General features: G+C 43.9%; 1 protein-coding gene across 5 annotated transcripts in view; it reads left to right on the top strand.

Annotated features, from left to right (window-relative positions):
* Positions 1-18,304, top strand: part of LOC138513915 (protein FAM118A-like) — a 487,378-nt gene that overhangs the window by 235,306 nt on the left and 233,768 nt on the right. For 4 of the 5 annotated variants that reach the window (XM_069629060.1, XM_069629062.1, XM_069629059.1 and 1 more), the window contains one exon: positions 15,058-15,279. The exons of the other annotated variant lie outside the window; for it this stretch is intronic. In XM_069629060.1, the coding sequence (XP_069485161.1) occupies positions 15,058-15,279 (222 nt within the window). The remainder of the gene's footprint in view (positions 1-15,057; positions 15,280-18,304) is intronic. 5 annotated transcript variants of the gene reach the window in all.

Raw genomic sequence — 18,304 nt, 5'->3', positions numbered from 1 at the left:
TGCCGGTCCGGAAATAAGGGTGCTGGTAAGCTCACCGGCACCCTTGTTTCCAGACTGGCAAACTACGTATCTGCTTGCCGGAGCTGCTGTGCCTGACAGGTGTGGCCCTGCTGGGCACAGCGGCCACAGTAGGCAAACCCATCACGCAAACACTGGCCCTGTTAGCAACGCTGCCAGTGTTTCCGTGTCCCCACTTCCATAGAGTCCTGTGGGACTCTATGGGAATGGGGATTTACAAATTTACCGGTAGCACCAACAGGGTTACCGCAGGACCCGTAATGAGGCCCAGAGTGTCGAGAATAAGCAAAGAGGCTGTGAGCAGTTGTTGGAATGTAAAGAACCAGGAAAAGGGATGGACTTTGAATACAACTAAACCATTGAAACTGAGTAGTATGACAAGTACAGAGAACCAAGGGACAAAACAAGAGGAAGACAGAAAGGAGGAAAGGAGCCACCCCAGAGAAAGGGCAAGTGAAACATATACCAATCCAGTATTGGAATCCACAATTATGGAACTTGATAAGAGTATTTCGTAAGAACTACTTAACGATTCAATACTGAACTGAACGTGGTCAAGAACCAATTCCCAGGAGAAGGGAGTCATTCTCCTGTGCTTTGTTATTATATATGGTGTGTATGGTTAGCTTAGGGCCATTTTTGCACAATGGGTGGATCGTACTTTGGACTATCACAGACGACTGACAAGCACATTCGTTAGATTGGTTGGGTAGGAAACACCCTTAGTAGAGGGAAAGTTAGGAGTGTTTGCATATTTCAATTTAATAAAACAATGGAACATGACAGACCGGAGTCTGTGTCCATCTTATGACCCGTCACACATCCCATTTCTTCAGAAAGTTGTCCTTTCAGTAACAAAATGGAGGACACTGTTATTCGTTTCCTACTACTCTGTCCTTTATACAGACCTTTATGGAACCTTTGGATAATTCCATCCTTCAACATGGCAGGAATCAGGAGGAAACCTGAAGCACTAGTCTTTCTGAAATCTATCTCATCAATGGCCACTGTTATGGCCAGGTCTAATATGTTGAACTCTGCCTGATATGTAAGGAATATATATGTGGACATTGCTCCTTCACCTTTGCTGAAAGTATCAAAAGGTTATTATAATTTGTGCCCACCGCCACACTTGTTATCTATCCTCTGCGTATAACTTAGAATAATGCTTCTGTCAAGTATCTATATTTGATTTTATATATGAAAATTAGTTAAAGTGGTTACAATAAGTCATAGTTTTTCTGTTGAATCAGTTTTAGATTTAACTGTGGTTTATCCAGGGGTGCTATATTTCAGATTTATTGTGTGGGTTACTGCAGTATGTAGTCTTTGGTTGACCCCAATTGTTATTGCATAGATTTGTATCCAGATTGGTATTTTGTGATTTATAGTAGGGCAACATTTTATAACTGTTTTGTTTTTATGAGTTTATTTCTAAAGTGTTAAGGGTTGCTATGGCCCACTAGATAATCTATAAACTAATTTCTGCCGAAATATGTACTAGCACTTTATCTTCGTGTTGGATTTTAAGAGTAAATGTTTTTATGTCTGACATACTGTACTACTTATATATGTTTTATGGGTAATACACCCGAAAAAAGCAAATAGCATGATGAGGGTTTCGAACTCCTCATGTTTTATCACATTTGTTTGATAACAGTAGTGCCTTCATGTCTCTATTGGAATCAGCGTCATATTTGGTATTCAAAATAATGAATCATAAAATCAGTGAACAAGTTTTTACAAAAAAGATTATGCAGCCTTACTCACTTCCATTTCCTCAAAGATGGCCACCTGAAATAGTTGTCTGCATTCTCACCAACACCATCTTGGAACTTATATCAAATTTGTTTGTGTCATCAATATACTTATTCTTATGTAGGAATGTTATTCTTAAATGTCCAATGTGTTATATTAATTGAACAATGTTTACTGTAAATTAATGTGAACAGCTCGATTGTATTTCTAAAATACTTTGCATTGAATTAAAGCTAACATTAATGTCGCAATTAATCTCGCGCTAACAGAATCTCTACATAATTTACATATTGTTGCAATTTTATATATTTTTATTTTACTCCTTTTTAAAATGTGATCATGTTCACAACTGAGACCCCATTGCCCTTGCTCCAATGCCGCCCCTCTTTGCTGGTGCTGGTGTGGCTTGAGCCATCATAGCGTGCCCCCTTACCCCCTGTTCCTGTCTCTGTTCCCCCACCAGCAGCTGTGTTCTTGTCTTCCTCAGGGTGCAGGTGAGCAAAGAGAGTAGAGGCATGGGCCGGAGCATTCAGAGATGAGGTGCCAGTGTGCCACACAGAAGTTCAGCCATCCTGATGGGTTCTGTGAGCCTAGAGGAGTCAATGGCTCCATTTAACTGGTGGGTGCTGGTCTTAGCAATGCTGAACAACTCGCCGGAGGTAGCAGTTTCTTTTCCCGTGCAGCTTGAGTTTACTCCCTTCTTATTCCTCTTACCTGCCTCATTCTTAGAAACAGGTTATGTTAGCAATTCTTATAGAGCGCATGTTCACCCGAAGGTATCCTGGTGCTAGGATACTAAGGCATCACCACCGAACCGGCTTAAAAGAGGAACGTTTTAGGAGATGGCGAAATTGAAGGTGATTCCCCATGATCCAAATAGCTACTGGTAGGTCATTCCAAAGAGTTCCTGCCGCCACAAAGAAAGCCCAACTCCCAACCCACGTCCACTGAAATTTGAGGATGTCCACAAATTGTCTGTCCTATATCGCAACAGCTGGCCTGGAATGCATGGCAAAAATCTGTCCTGCAACTACTCTGCCCCTTGAATATAAAAGGCCTGTGTACCAGGCAAAGGGCTTTAAATTGAATCCTTTTAGCCATTGGCAGCCAATGAAGGGAACAGAGAACCAGGCTTACATGTGCTCCATATGGAGGTAACGTGGCAACCCATGCTGCCATATTTTGCAGACTTTGCAACCTCTGAACCTGGCATTTCAGCTGGGCCAGATAAAAAGCATTGCAGTAATCAATGCGGCTTGTGATCAGGGTCGCCACTACCTTAGGGCGAAGGGCAGCCGGAAGAAAAGGTAGTATCTTCCGGAGTACCCTCAGGGAGTAGAAGCCCATCTTACAGACCGCACTCACCTTTGCGGCCATAGACAGGGAGGATGAAAGATAGACACCCAGGTTCTTCACCGTGGACACAGGGATAGGAAAATCCCCTAGAACAGAAGGCCAGAATGAACGAAGGAGCTCAAAAGGTAGTCTTAATAGAGGAGCCACCCACCAGTACCTCCATCTTGTCCCCATTCAGCTTCAGCCAGTTGCTATGCATCCAACTATTCAAAGCCACCAGCAACTCGCACAGCCGTGCGGACACTACTGTCTGGTCCTGCTCTAACCTGACCAGAATCTGGGTGTCGTTGGCATAGGTATAGCACTCGAAGCCACAACATCAGATGAGAGCAACCACCGGCTGGACATAGAAGTTAAAAAGCATTGGGGACAAGGCGGAGCCTTGGAGAACACCACAAGACAGTGATTGAGAATTTGAGAGAAAAGGTGTTAAAGAGAGTGACTGGCCTGATCAGATTGAAAGGAGGAAAACCAGTCCAGGATGGTTCCCGGAAGGCCTGCTGCCGCTAGCCGAGCAAGGAGGATGGCATGGTCGACCTTGTCAAATGCCGCTGGCAGGTTAACCAGAATGTGTGGGAGTGCAATGAATTTGATCTGAGTTCCTGATTGATTTAATCTATTTTCTGGTGATTTACCTTTGGGTAAGCCCCTTTACTAAATGATCAGCCTCGCCAACTATGTGTCCTATTGTATAGGTGTGTCCTAGGACCAGAGGGACTCGGGGGTTTTGTGCTAGGGTGTAGAGGAGGACAATTAGTCTGGTAGAAAATAACATTTGAATACAGTATTATGCTTGCAATTAGTAAAAATGAACAGCTTCTGTGTGGCTGCTCTCGGTCCCGTTTGGGAAAAATGAGAGGGTAGGATGCCTATTAGAGAAGGGTAACTAGACCAAAAATACCAGGCAAGAGCAAAGCATTGAGGGGAGGAGTAGACGCAGAAATTATTTGTTATAACTTGTCGCAGGGGGAGCGGGAGGGAAAGATTGCTGAAGCTCCTCTGTAATGCAAATTTGGAGGAATGTGAGACAAGGGCACATACAAAAAAACGGGATATCCCTGCAGTATTTTTGGAGTTGGTGAAAAAAATCCAGGAGATACAAGAGATTAGGAAGAGGCAGGAGGTTTACAGGCTTTTCATGCAACCTGGTGTCGTCTCAAGGATTACGAGTATGAATGCAGGCCCTTTGGTCGAAGGTACTAGAAAGGGGGATTCACAGAAAGTGGCTGCATTCCTGGATAACGCCATCAAAATTCCCAGGGGCGACAGCAGAAGACAGGTCGAAAAACACCCAGTGACATCAGTGATTTATCCCCATCATTGAACTAACCCGGCTTTGACATAGCAGCTTTTACAAGTTCACATTGGGTAAGCCCGTTTTTCTTTGGCTCTGTAGATGGCACACCCCATTGTAACTCTCTTGTTCTAACACTTTATTTTTAACACAAGCAGCTTTTCCAGCTAGTATAACAGCTGTATTACATACGCCCAACTACTTATCTCCTCCTGCTGAGGTCCCAAAGTCCCAAAGGTTTACTGATTAAAACAGTTAACCAAATAGAGAGGGCCAGTTAAGCCTTATGGTGGACCACAATATCTTAGGTGACATAGATTTGGCCGGTCACAGGAAGAGCTGTCTTGAGCGCTGGGGGATGTGTGCCCACTAGCACGCTATCATGAGACTAGTAATTGGTCTATTAAAGGATTCATTGGACAGGACATAAAGATCAATCTTCTCCAATCAGGATGTATACTTTCGTGGTGAAGTGTGTTGAAGAGAAGGAGAGAGGTTTTGGCTCTAACAGTATTAGGGGGATCCACTCATTTGTGTTGGCAAACACCAGCCAGACAGCCATGCATCTCTTCTATAACATCACCTCCAAGAGATTGTGTGAGTACCATTATTTCTGGGCCAATTTCAATAGCTATAGAGCAGGATTATTTAGCACAATGTCATTTATACGTGCTTTTGACATGAATTCCACCCATAGGTAGACGATTATCCACGTATCATGGACATGGGATGATGTTAATTCCATTTCTTACACATGGCCAACTAGAGGGTCTAGTTTACATCAGTAAACTGAATAAGGTGTGACATGTTACGTCTTTTTATATGCTACTTAGAAGGGAATAACTAGAGAGGGCTAGTAACCTCATCAAATCATCATCTTTTAGGTAACCTGGAACGGAACCTGACACATATATACTTCTGCATTCCTGTGGGGACACATTCCCACTATCTTTTGTGCTCCTTTAGAACCTGAGTCTCTTTTGTGCTCCTCCTCTTGTGCTTCCCCCAATAACATTATCTTCTTTTGCACCCTCCAAACTTTTTTGGTGTTCCCCCACCATCGACCTTCTTTTGTGCTTACTACAAAAACTCTTTTGTGCTCCCCCAACCCTCGAAACCTGGTTTGTGCTCCTCCACCACCACCCCCCTTTTGTGCTTACCCTCAACCATTTACCCTATTTTGTACTTTGTCAGCACCCTGTCCCTCTTGTGCCTAGCCCAACCCTATTTTGTTCTCCCCCTGCACCTGACCCTCATTTGTGTTCCACTAGCACTGTGGCCCTCTTTTGTGCCCTACAGCACCCAACCCTCTGTTGTGCTCACCAGAACCTGACCCTCCTTTGTGCTCCCCCAACACCATGAGCCTCTTTTGTGCTGCCCCAGTCCGATCCTTGTTTGTCTGTCCCACCACCCTAACTCCCTTTTGCCCTTACCCTCAACCCAACCCTATTATGTGCTCCCCCAGCGCTCAGACTCTCTTGTGCTTACACCGACCCTATGTTGTTCTCCACAAGCACCCCAACACTCTTTTGTGCTACCACCCAGCTCCCCAACTTTCTTTTGGGCTCACCTGAGCACTGCTACCATCTTTTGTGCTCCCACACCCTAATCCTTGGTTGTGCTCCCGCACCATCTGACCCTTGCTTGTACTCCCCTACCACTCCATTACCCTCCTGTGCTTCCCCAAACTCCATGACCCACTTTTATGCTACCCCCAACACCAGACACTCATTTGTGCTCACCTCCTCTCTGCACCACTCTCTACCCCACCGACCCCCTCTCTGCCCAATTCTCTGTTCGTCCACCTTATTTCCACCCCTCTCTGATAACCCCATCTATCCAATCCTCTCACCTCCCCCCTCACCATAGCTCACTCCCCCACCCACTAATTCTACTTCAGCCCTCTCCCTACCTCTCTACCACCACCCCTCCGTAGTTCAGCCATGCCTTCCTCCACCAACCCTAGTTCACATATGCCTACCATGCCCACCCCTTCCTCCTGCCCAATGCCACCCTGCTCCCTCCCTCCTTAGCTCACTCCTCTACCACTCCAGCCAATCCCTGAAATCAATATCTTTGAATGTTCCACACATGTCTGCAAGTTAGTGTATGTTGAAACATAATTAGTAATAGAAACCTTAGTGATGAGTAATCTTTCTACTAAGTATATAACTTCAAACAATACCTTGCAGACATGTTTGGAATTATGGGCAAGTAGAGCCCAAGTATTTACTGAATTCGTATTTATAAATATAAAATGCAATAGACAACTTCAACTACCAAAATGATTGGCTTTGCCAACACTTGTTTACAGTAGAGAGTGGGTTCTTGAAATCCCCATTAGGTGTCTAAAAGTCCACCGTGAATGCGATTGTGTGCAGAGAGGCTAACACAATCGGGAAGTGGAAAGGCCAATGGGTATTGGGGCAAGTGCCTGGGCAAAAGAGTTGCACAAAGAGCATTCGTTCTGGGGCCAATGGGACAAGAGCTCTTATATTCTGATAACATGAGCAAAAAAGCATGGTTCTTGGGAATGAGGAAGATACTCTTCCTGTAACATTGGGATTCAACGTTGTGTGCTCTAGTGGTAATTTCATCGAATGCTTAGGCCATAATCAAAGTGCCAGCGCAGGTGAGAGATTCAGCACCTAGTGGACACCCTTTCAAAGCCTATTGTCAGGACTTTTTTTAGCCTTCCGATTGAAGATGGTCTCCTGGAATACCATGACATGGTTACTAGGGTAGTCCACAGACGTACCTTAACTCGGGCAAGATTTCATTTGCTGCACCTTAAATCAAATGTAAGAAAGTGGTTGCCTGACCAATTTTAGTCAGATCATTGCCTTTGCTTGATTGAAACTCATGAAGACATGAAATACATTCTTCTAATGTGTCCACCATATCGACACTTGAGAAGAAGGTGGCAGCTTCCAATTCTGAGATCAATAGGCTATAGTGATTATAGAACGGCCTTTGTCTCCCTCTTGAATGTAATGAACAGTCACAATCTCTATAGACTGAAACATTTGTCAGGCTGGCCCTACCACACAAAAACCACTTAGCGTAGTTATCTTGAAATGATTGATAGAGCCTTATTTTATTTTGTTTGTTATGTGTCCAATTTTATGTTTTAATTGTGGTTTGTGTGTATTTATTGTTGCATTGAAATGTTTTGGTAACATTTTGCATCGTTTCCTAGATTGAAAATCTTTCACCCAAAATGAACTAGATAATGAGCAATCGAACTTTGTTGTTCTAGTGCGTATTATTTATATCTACAGTGAAATATTTCTTCCTGGGCAGCTATAACTTGTTTTTATACCTGTAATTATACAATTTAAAGATTGGCCAATGCAATTGCTGCCATTCCACATACTTATTTAAACCATACCATACTGTGTCTGCAGAAACAAATTCTGAATAAAGGTTTCTGGAAGTACACATTATGTTTGCCAGGATTGTTCCCCAGTCTTCCAACTTCTAATTTTGTGCTATAATTTTAATTACTTCCTGTATGTAGTAAATTGTACCCACCCGTCTGTGCCTTTCTTTTGCAGATAGTGATGGGTGCAGAATAAATATTAGATAACATAAAATAACATGAGAAACTACTGCTACCCTGCATGTATCTCCACCACTTCAGAGTCTAAAAATGCATTTTATTTTTAACAATTTGTAATACCTGGATGGAACGAAAAAAAGTGGAAGTATAATCTGTATTCAGTATTTCAAATGCTAGAAACGAGCTATATGGATATATTTAATTGTTTGAGTCAGAACTCTGACACAGGCGCACCTATAATCATTACTGACCTGCTGATGTTCTGCCTTAACTCCATTGCTAACACCACTATTGCCTGTACATTTGTTTGTGCTACCAGACTTTCCCTTCTCCTAGCAATTATAACCATTGCTTTAGGCGACATATTTAATGTTGTCCAGCTCAGAGAATTGTGCATTGGTAGATGTTGAAGGTTTAAGCCAGTGGATGTAAATATGTGCCCCAAATTGGACTGAGCTATTGTAGAGAAACCCCTCAACGATCACACCAGAAAAAATACAACCCACTGGGGAAAACAGCCCACCACACCTCTTGCAAGGAAAACAGTTTTATTTCTGCCAAAATAGAAGTGCACCAGCAAAGAACTCTGCTGTCACGGAACGTTCTGCGTAAATTAGCATGTGCAACACTATATAAGGCAAACATCGCCATCAGTGACGTTAATTACATAATGTGCAAACCCGCGTGAATGGTTGCTTGAGACCCTATAAATAGGCTACATGCTCCATAAGGATGCCAGGCCATTGGTCCCAGCCTCTTCTGTCCATCTTCTTCCACGTGGGTTCCTCCTTTCGCATCATCGGGCGTGAAGCTACCACTGATTGCCAATTTTGTGAAGAAAACAATACAGGCTCTATCTCTAACCTGATGTGCACCTGGTACTTCAGACATGGGTTAAGAGGATACTTCGAGGCCATTGCTTCTAACATATTATATCTTAATTCCAGACAAGTTGGCACCCGACCATAGTTCTCGACCCTCGTTTTAGCTATCCTGTTTAATCCCTCCTGGCACCTCGCAGCACAAATCATGCGACCTATAATGAAGCAACTGATCCCTGTTTTCAAATATTTTCTGATCGATTGGGGGTCTAACAGTTTTATGGTTGGTAGGCTGGAACTAGCTGGTATATTGAATTGCCGGGTGTCTTGGGACTAGGGCTCTCGGGTCCTATTACTTAGACATGGGAGAGGGAAGGTTGGAGGCTCATGCCCTCCTTCTCGTGGGATCACTTTTCTCAGTAGGCTCTCAACCCCTCGTGTCCTTGCAGGGTGAATTCCTTCTGGGATACGAAATGTTGGCAACATGAGACAATGAAGGGTCTATGAATCTCTGCACTTCAAGCCGTCCTCACTGGTGCCCAAGCTACAACCTATTCCCACCTGCATACACTCTATTTCCATGTGTGTGACTCAGGCCTGCTGCCCTGGCTTCAGTGCAAAACTAGGCCTTGATTCCAATATGGCGGCTACTATTTAAGATGGTGTTTTGAGTTCCCATGCATTACTAGAGCAAGACGTGCACCCCCTCTGACATTGTGGCTTCTACCAAAACCCACCCACCCCCTTTAACCTCCCTCAGCCCCTACCACACGTTACCGGAGCTCTCACACAAAAGCAATGGGGAGTCTGGGCCGGGGTCCCTCCTTCCCAACACTATGCTGAGCTTGCAGGCACGGGAACGCAAAGGCAGCCCAATCCTCTTTAAGGGGTGTTACCTTGGCGCCCTAAAAAGATTTTTTAAATACGTGGGTTCCAAATTCTACATTTTACAGAACATGTTTAAAAATGCATTAAATAATAAAAACGTACTTAAGGATTTACTTGCAGCTTCGCATGAGGAACACATACTATTTTCCCTCCATCCTCCACCGGCATTCAACCAAAAATCGATCCTTATATTGTAGTGCACTTGAGAGAAAACACCCAACTTCCTCTTAATGCTTATTTATGTGTTTCTGGTTGCTACACCAGAAACACATAATCCTATGTACCTAATAAATCCACGTGTATCCTAAATAAACTATAAAGAATAATGGGGAGTCAGCCACAGCCCAGCACTATTTTCATAATTAACAGAATGTCTGCCCAAGATCCCTGCTATTAGATGCAAGCAGGCATCACCTACTTTCTACATCAGACTGGAAGGTTTTGACAGCAGTATCTATGTGGGATGCTATAATGATTTTGCGTGATTGATCATTTTACAATGGGGTTAAGTGCACTGTTGGATGCAGTGTTTGGTGTGAGAGGCATTTTTGTGGGGTTCCTGAGAGGGCATCAGCATTATCAATGAATCAAGGTGCATGGTCCCTCAGAGAGAAGACCTGAGATAAATTGCAAGCCCCTGGCATCTCCCAGTGTGGTATCTTACCCAGAGATCGTAACAGTGGCAGCTAATGAATTTTGCAAGCAGAGGGGCATCAGCATTTCCCCCAAATTTGCATGTGAGTGAAATCGAAACTTAAATGGTGTTTGGGTGAATTTCCCCGCCACTGTTTTGGTTTAAACAATGGGTTGAAATGCTAGATTTTATAGCACAAATATCAGAAAAACTGGATAAAAAAGAAGTACAATGTACAATAGGTTTGGCATAGGAACATATAGAAGTGTTCAATAAAAGTCAGGTCACCAACAGTAGACTGGAACATTTTTGGAAAACCTTTTAACACAGGGGCTCATTTGACTTGTCCCAACAATAAATATATGCCAGTATTGCCGCTATAAAACATGTTCATGCTGGTTGTGCCCAAAATATGGCCACATACCACCGTTAACACATTTTCATGCTGGCTGTGGCCTGTATATTTCAGCACTGAAAGTGCTGATTCTGGTTGTAGCCGATATATTACAGCATTTGCCCTAAGACATTTTTCTTGTTTATGTGCCCAATTTATGCCAGCATTGCCCTGCAAAAACACGCTGATGCAGCATACAACTAATGCATGGTGTTCATCCTGCCTCTGCCAGTCCAGTGCCACAAACACACACTGAGTCATACACACACACACATGCACAAAAGTGTTGGACCGTCACCAGTGCAGTCTGTACTCAGACCGAAACTTATGGATTGCTGACGACAAAGCTGTGGCATTGGATTCTTGGGCTGATAGCTGTGAGAGGCTGTTGGGGACGCTGAATTTAACACACTAGCTATTGCAGGAAAGACCCCTGCCCATCAAAAAAAGGCATTTATGACTTTGATTGGTGCACTACTAGAGATAGGATTTGAACCTATTGCCTATCATGTATAGTCACGTCTGAGGAGAAATCCAACAATTCATCCCAAATCCCATATCACAAATGGAGGGCACTTTTTTGGCGCTTTCACCTAAATGTATTGCCAACTAGGGAGGTTTTAGGGTTAAGATCCAAAATGCCTCCTGTGAGCCTCGCTTTTCGTTTTTGTGGTAAATTGGGGTAATTGGAACTTTACGAAACTTGATTACCCCATGTCCCATACTATAGTCAAATAGCCATGAGTTTTTACTGGTAGTCGATAAGCCAACAGCAAGTGATCAATTATGACTTGGTATTTGCTCAGGTTGAAATATCTCTTTAATAATATTCACATGCAAGATGTTAGTTCTTGGGACCTAGGATCCAGTGTAATTTGATTGTCGAACTGTGATGGATAATAGTCCCAGTTCGGAGAGATGTTGATTAATATGTGTGAGATAGTTACATTTTAGAATTAAGTTTGTGAATGCTTAAAATGCGTGCGACGTTTTTACAGTAATTGTTCGTCTATATGTTTTGTGTGTCTTTTGATATATCTGTATACAATGTGTAGGGTTTCATTAAAACCACAAGAGCATTTAAAAAAATGCAGATTTACATATTCACACTCACGCATTCAAAGTGTCTTCGCCAAACACACACCTACCCCACATACACGGAACTCACAGCATGCGCATAGAGAAACACTTGTTTCTTTCTCTTTCACTTACCTTTACACACCATGATGGTGTCCTCACTCCCGGGAGGACTCACAGTAACAGAGAAACACGATGGTTGCGGGATGGGCGGCGAGAAAGTGGGACCAAGAGGGGTCCTTCTCAATGCGGGGAATATGTCAGGAGACGAGAGGAGGCCAGCAAGTTAACCAAGTCGTTGTGTTAGTGGCACCTGTGTGCTCCCGCATTGCAGCTCAGCTCTCTTCATCCGGGGTTCGTTCAGCAAGAAATTAATCTATTCAGGCCTGTTTCGGGCCCAGGGGACGAGACAGGGCTGGGCACACACTTGGGCTAGTCTTCTCTTACTGATGCACACACGTGTGCTTTTGTCAAAAACAGCTCACTACCCTGACATTGCAATAGAAGGGAGAGCGGCTGCCCCGGGAAATGAAGAGGGCAGGGGAACAGCCAAACACCTTTTCCCCCCACAGCTCCACCACAGTATGTACTGCTGCTCTGAGTTTCAAAAGCCGGGCTCCATTGGAATCCTCTAGAACAGCGGTATTCAAACGGTGGGGCGCGTGGCTGCATCCCTTGGGGGCTGTGAGAGCCCAGCAGGAAATGTACAAAAAAATATGTATATATTTTTTTTTAGATTGGAATAAATAAAGAAATGGGCAGGGGGGGGGCTCACATGGTCGGTAAAGAAATGGGCAGGGGGGGCTCACATGGTCGGGCTGAAGCATGACACTGTCTCAGGCACCAATGAAAAAGTGGCCCACAGTTGTAAATGGATATTCATTCACAGACTGTTTGAATAGTACCCAAGGGGGTGCTTTGTGTTAAAATTTAAGTACATTTTGATATTTATAGAATATTTATTCAGCAACAATGGTCAAAATTGCTAAGTGCATAGTGAAGTAACTCATCAAATTGGCCCACATTGGCCAAAAAGGTGGCCCATTTTGACTGGCCCACAATAGCATTTTGTATTTTTGCTACAGCCTTGCCCTATAGGCCAGTCCGAGCCTGGCGGCTCATTCCTAATGGCGAGGGGGCGCCCACCCAGTGGCCCCCTAACCCATTATGGATGAGCTAAGGTGCCAGCCCAGTGAAACAATGAGCACTCCCTCAGCTGCTTTTTCCAGCTGAGGGAGTGCTCCTGAGCTGGCTGAACTGTCAAAGGGAAACCCCATTTCCCTTTGACAGTTCAGTTCAGTTCGCCAGCCGCACATGCTCACTGAGCCATGCAAGGCTGGGGCACTTTGCTTCGCCAGCATTGCATAGCTCATTGGAAATGCTGGCTGTGGCACTGCATATCTGTATGTGCGAGGGGGAGCTCCTGCGCCTCCTCACACATACGGACAGAGCAGCCTGGAAGAGGGCGTTTCAGCACCCACATGCAGGCCAATGCAGAAGGTATGTTTATGTTCATTTTTTAAATTAAAACGTGTTTGGATGCGTGAATGCTTGTGCTATGTATGAGTGTATGGTGATGGATGCTCGTGTGAATGATAGAGTGGGGGGGGCGGGGGGTGTGTGTGAGTGTGTGTGTGTGTGTGTGTGTGTGTGTGTGTGTGTGTGTGTGTGTGTGTGTGTGTGTGTGTGTGTGTGTGTGTGTGTGTGTGTGTGTGTGTGTGTGTGTGTGTGTGTGTGTGTGTGTGTGTGTGTGTGTGTGTGTGTGTGTGTGTGTGTGTGTGTGTGTGTGTGTGTGTGTGTGTGTGTGTGTGTGTGTGTGTGTGTGTGTGTGTGTGTGTGTGTGTGTGTGTGTGTGTGTGTGTGTGTGTGTGTGTGTGTGTGTGTTAGTTTGCTTTGGTCCGTTGAGCTGATTTTTGCAAGTCGTGGATAGATGTGGGAAGGAGGGTTATACAACAAAGGTATTTTTGAAATGCCTAAATGCCTTTGTTGCACAATCCCCCCTACCCATCTGCCAAAATCCTGTCTCCTTCTGAGGTGCTGTAGAGCCCAGGGGAGAGGGATGGTATTTTTTTAATGGATTTCTATCATAGATGTCCAGTCAAAAATACCATGCTTTCCCCCTTGGCACCCCAGCACCTTGCATACACACATAACCATGTTGATTGTGTTAGGCCTAGTAGGGGCCAGGGGACAGGGATGGTATATTTTTGCTGGACATCTATCAGTAAAACATGTCATGCCTGTGCCATATGCCACCCCAGCAGCAATTGCAAACTGTTTGGATGTTTACCCATTTTTTTTTAAAGAATGCTCTACCCATTTTTTTTTTTTAAAGGATGCTCTACAATGCAACATTTTAACCCATTATTTTATAAACAATTTCACGGGGGGAAACCCACCAAACTCCCCTTGATTGGTTCAGACTCCCTCACTCTGCTCGGTCGCTATGGCATTTTTGGAGGAAATAGTTATGCCCCGCCACTTAAAAAAATTCATCAGCCGCCAGGCTCTCAGACTGTGTTGGGAACGGGATGGGGGAGCCCAGGGACTGTGATGGGAGCTGGATGGGCGGGAACCATGGGATTGTGGTGGGAGCAGGGTGGGGAGAGCACAGGGTGTGTGATGGTGTGGGGAGAGCCCAGGGACTGGGTAGGAGTGGGATGAAGTAGCCCAGCCACTTTGATGGGAGCAGGTGGAGGAGCCCAGGGACTATACTGGGAGTAGGGTACATTGACCGTGCATAATACATACTGTCGATTTGGCATTTTTGTGGGGGCCCAGCCTACCCAAATTTTGCTCAGGGGGGTCCCAGGCCAAAAACGTTTGCAGGCCGCTGGCCTAGTGGATTTACAATGTGAGGCAACTTCTTTGATTGGCATACTCGTCAGAGTCTCATATACAAAACAAACAAGTGTGCTCGTGTATGGACATCACACATTTCGCAGCTATCTCTATAACAAAAAAAATAACACCAATACAGAGTGGCGGGGCAGGGGGTTCCCGAACAATTTGTTTACTGGGGGGGGGGGGGGCCTTGGCATAAATGGTTTGAAGACCACTGCTCTAGAATGAGCCTTGAAGCTCAGTCTAAAGCACTTGGGGCTATATGAGGTTTGTCTGTTTGTGTATGCAAATATACACAATGGGGAACAGGTGGAATCTACCACAGGGAAATACAGTTGCTTTCTGTTTGTTAATACTTCACTGCTGAAAGCACAGTTTTATGAAGGCAGTGTTGTGTCTTTTTTTTGTTAGATATCTGGTGATCCAAAGCCCACCTTTTACAAAGACTGTTTAATAAAGGTGTTTGACAACTTGGAACATCGCATTTCCTGTCCTGTGATTCTGCAAGCAATCCTGCGGTTACTGGATGAAGGTGCAATGATTATTACTACGAACTACGACAGTTTCCTGGAGACTACCGGCCGTCAACTGAAGAAGCCTATGCAATCTTTAGACATGCAGGACCCATCCCAGGTATGGGCTAAGCACGAGGCCGCCTTTTCTCTGAGTTTGCCCCTTGCTGTAAGTACAGTTCCAATACAGTAGCAACATTTTATGAGGTTGCCAAAGAACTGTTCCAATGTGGTACCGTCTATTGCTGCCAAGACATGGATCTTCAATTCAGTTCATCGGCTATCACTCCAGATGTTGGGCAGCATCATAAGGTTGTGTAAAAGACAGAGGTGCACTTTATGAATCCCTGTAACATAACAGAGCCTATAACGTAGCATAACATCAAATAACATAATATTGAGGCTAGCAGCCTGCATTGGAGGGCGGAAGCCTGTCTTGTAGGCCCACCCCTGAGTTAAGGGCCCCCACAGGTGCTTAACGATGGATGAACGGCCAATAGGACGTTTTCCAGTCCTGCCAATGTGGGCTGTAATGCCATTGGTAATTTGGAAAAGTGGTAAAAAGTCAAAAAGGAGCCAGCCAGGAAGCAAAGAGTCAGAAGGGACATGTGACGAGAGAGCAACCTGCAGGTGGTAGCTCCAGTTGCAAAATCAGAGCATTAAAGTGATTGCAGCGGCAATAATTACGAAACCTAATGTAGGAGCATAATTAGATGAGATTAGATTAATGCACACTTTTCAGACAGGGCGAGAAAATGCTGAAAGAATTAGAAACGATTCAGATACAGACAGAAACGTAATAGGAATACATTGGTTACTAGTCATCTCTTAAATCAGATTCAGTGCATTAGCTATAATGAACATAATCATTCACGGAAACGCTACTAAATGCTCATATAATCGCCTCCATCCCATTGGGTCTGCTCGCCTGGTACATACACAATGAACATTCCAAAATGCAAGAGCAAAGCAGTATGTGGAGCACACTTTGTGGCTCATTAGTAGGGCGGAATGGATAAAAACAGGCAGAGTTTAGAATGCCACCTTTTTACCGAGCAGACCCATTCAGAGTGTTGCTTTATTTATCTCATGCTGTATTTCCCTAAAACTGTAAGCAATAAACACAGCATGATTAGGAGTTGTAATAAATACTGAAAATGTCAGGTATTTCTCCGTGATTTTACTTCCACCCAGAATCTGGTGGTAAACAGGTTTTTGCCCCATGGGAAATACAGCTAAGCAAAGTGTCAAGACTCAAGTACAGAGAAGCTCATTGATCAGTCAGAACCAAGCAAAGGCTCCCTACCACACACGAGCTGAGGCACATTTGTGGATATCGTTGGGACCCGCACCCTGTACCCTGTGATATAGAAAGGAAAATAGTATTCCCGGAGCTCACCTTAAACAGAGTCATAGAACACATTTCTATATGCGAGTACCTGCAGAACATCATGGTAGTAGAGAAGGTCTATGTTTGTGTCCACACCCTCTTTTAGCAGTAGTTGGTGCTCGTCTGAAGCCATGTAACTGCCTAAATATCAAGGTAACCTTAAAAAGTTGAAAATTCCCAAATTACACACTTTCCTGACAGCTATCTAACTTCTTCAGTGCTTTCATGATGTGAGCTTCATGACAACCTAACACCAAAGTCAAAGGGCACTTTGGAAGGCAAGAACCAAATTCCCAGGTAATTCATTTGTAAAAAAAAAAAAAAGTGCTGAGAATGCCCTTTCCCAGGAAATGTTGGGGCTGATTTATGAAGGAGTTACTATGAATAACTCTGAATGACCCTTGACATATTCCTGCAGAGGACTATTAGATGTGTAAAGAGGTTACTCCGAGTATCTACGAAGTTACTATGAGTAACTCTGAATTACCCTTGACATATTCCTACAGAGGACTATTAGATGTGTAAAGTAGTTACTTTGAGTATCTTTGAAGTTAGTATAAGTAACTCTCACTTACTCCTGACTTATTGTGTAGAGTTAGCCATTTTTAATCAGATGGTAGCCTCTTATTCTGATCCAACCATAGCCCAAAGATTGCTTTTCCTGGCATATTTTTACAAACTTATTTAGCGCTCTACATTTGGCAGGTGAGACCATAGCTACCAATACCAATCCAGCCATATTAACTTAATAGAAGCACATTTGCTCAATCCCAGTCTTTTCTCACAATCATTTCTCTTCTAATCTTTTCAGGCATGGTATTCTCTCAGTCCTGATCTGAACCCTGTTTGCAATGATGGTAATATCGAGTTATCTTCAGCTCATTGATATAATTCCTGGGAGGTAATCTTCACGAAATTGTTCTTGAGTGTGATCAATAATTGATAATTTCATGGATCCGATCTCGTTCCCCTTTTAAATACTGGAATTAACATATCTTATTTCCAGGTGGTTGGTGCAATGTCGGAATAGCCAATAGCTTTAAGATGTAAAGCCATCACTCATGCCAATATTTATTTCACTACCTTCAGAGCCATATTGCATAATTCAGGCCAGGGAGTGCTAGAATATTTTAGATTCTTGAGGACATCCATAATATTTTGCAAGCTACAAGAATATTTTCTTGTGGCATTCGAAAGAGTGCAATGCTCCTCTTGTACAGAATAAATGGGTTGAAATATAGCTAATAATGTAACCTTTGCAATCTTTAAGGTTCTGCCAGTGGACAATCTCTGAGTTGTATGAGCTGGTAAAGATCAAGTTACTCGTATAGTCTGTAGATTGTCCCCACGTCACTCACCTCCAACTTCATCCCATTCCAACTGGCTACCATTTCCACCTCCACTGGCTTTCTCATCATTATGCCCTATTCTGGCATCACTTCTCGTTCTTCCATGTCTTCCCCTTCTCTGGCAGCCTTCTTCCATGTCTATCTTGCTCCTCTTCATCACGTTGACATCTGCTGACCTTTGTGTGCAGCTGAAACCAGTTCCCTGTGACGCCCAGGCAGATTCTTGTATTACAAATTTCTCTTTAATTATATATACAGGCACAACGCTTATTCATTGTGTGATGCCGCCAGGTGTTTTGGATTACAACACCCATGATCATTCACCATTCAATGTGCTGACTATGGATCATGGGAGTTAAAGTTCAAAATATCTGGAGGTCCACTTAATGAATAACCATTCCATATGA

Source organism: Ambystoma mexicanum, chromosome 12, assembly GCF_040938575.1.
Source record: "Ambystoma mexicanum isolate Mex_15411 chromosome 12, UKY_AmexF1_1, whole genome shotgun sequence".
Taxonomy (NCBI): Eukaryota; Metazoa; Chordata; class Amphibia; order Caudata; family Ambystomatidae; genus Ambystoma; species Ambystoma mexicanum.
The sequence above is the reverse complement of the archived record's forward strand: the minus strand, read 5'-3'. Positions and strand labels throughout refer to the sequence as shown.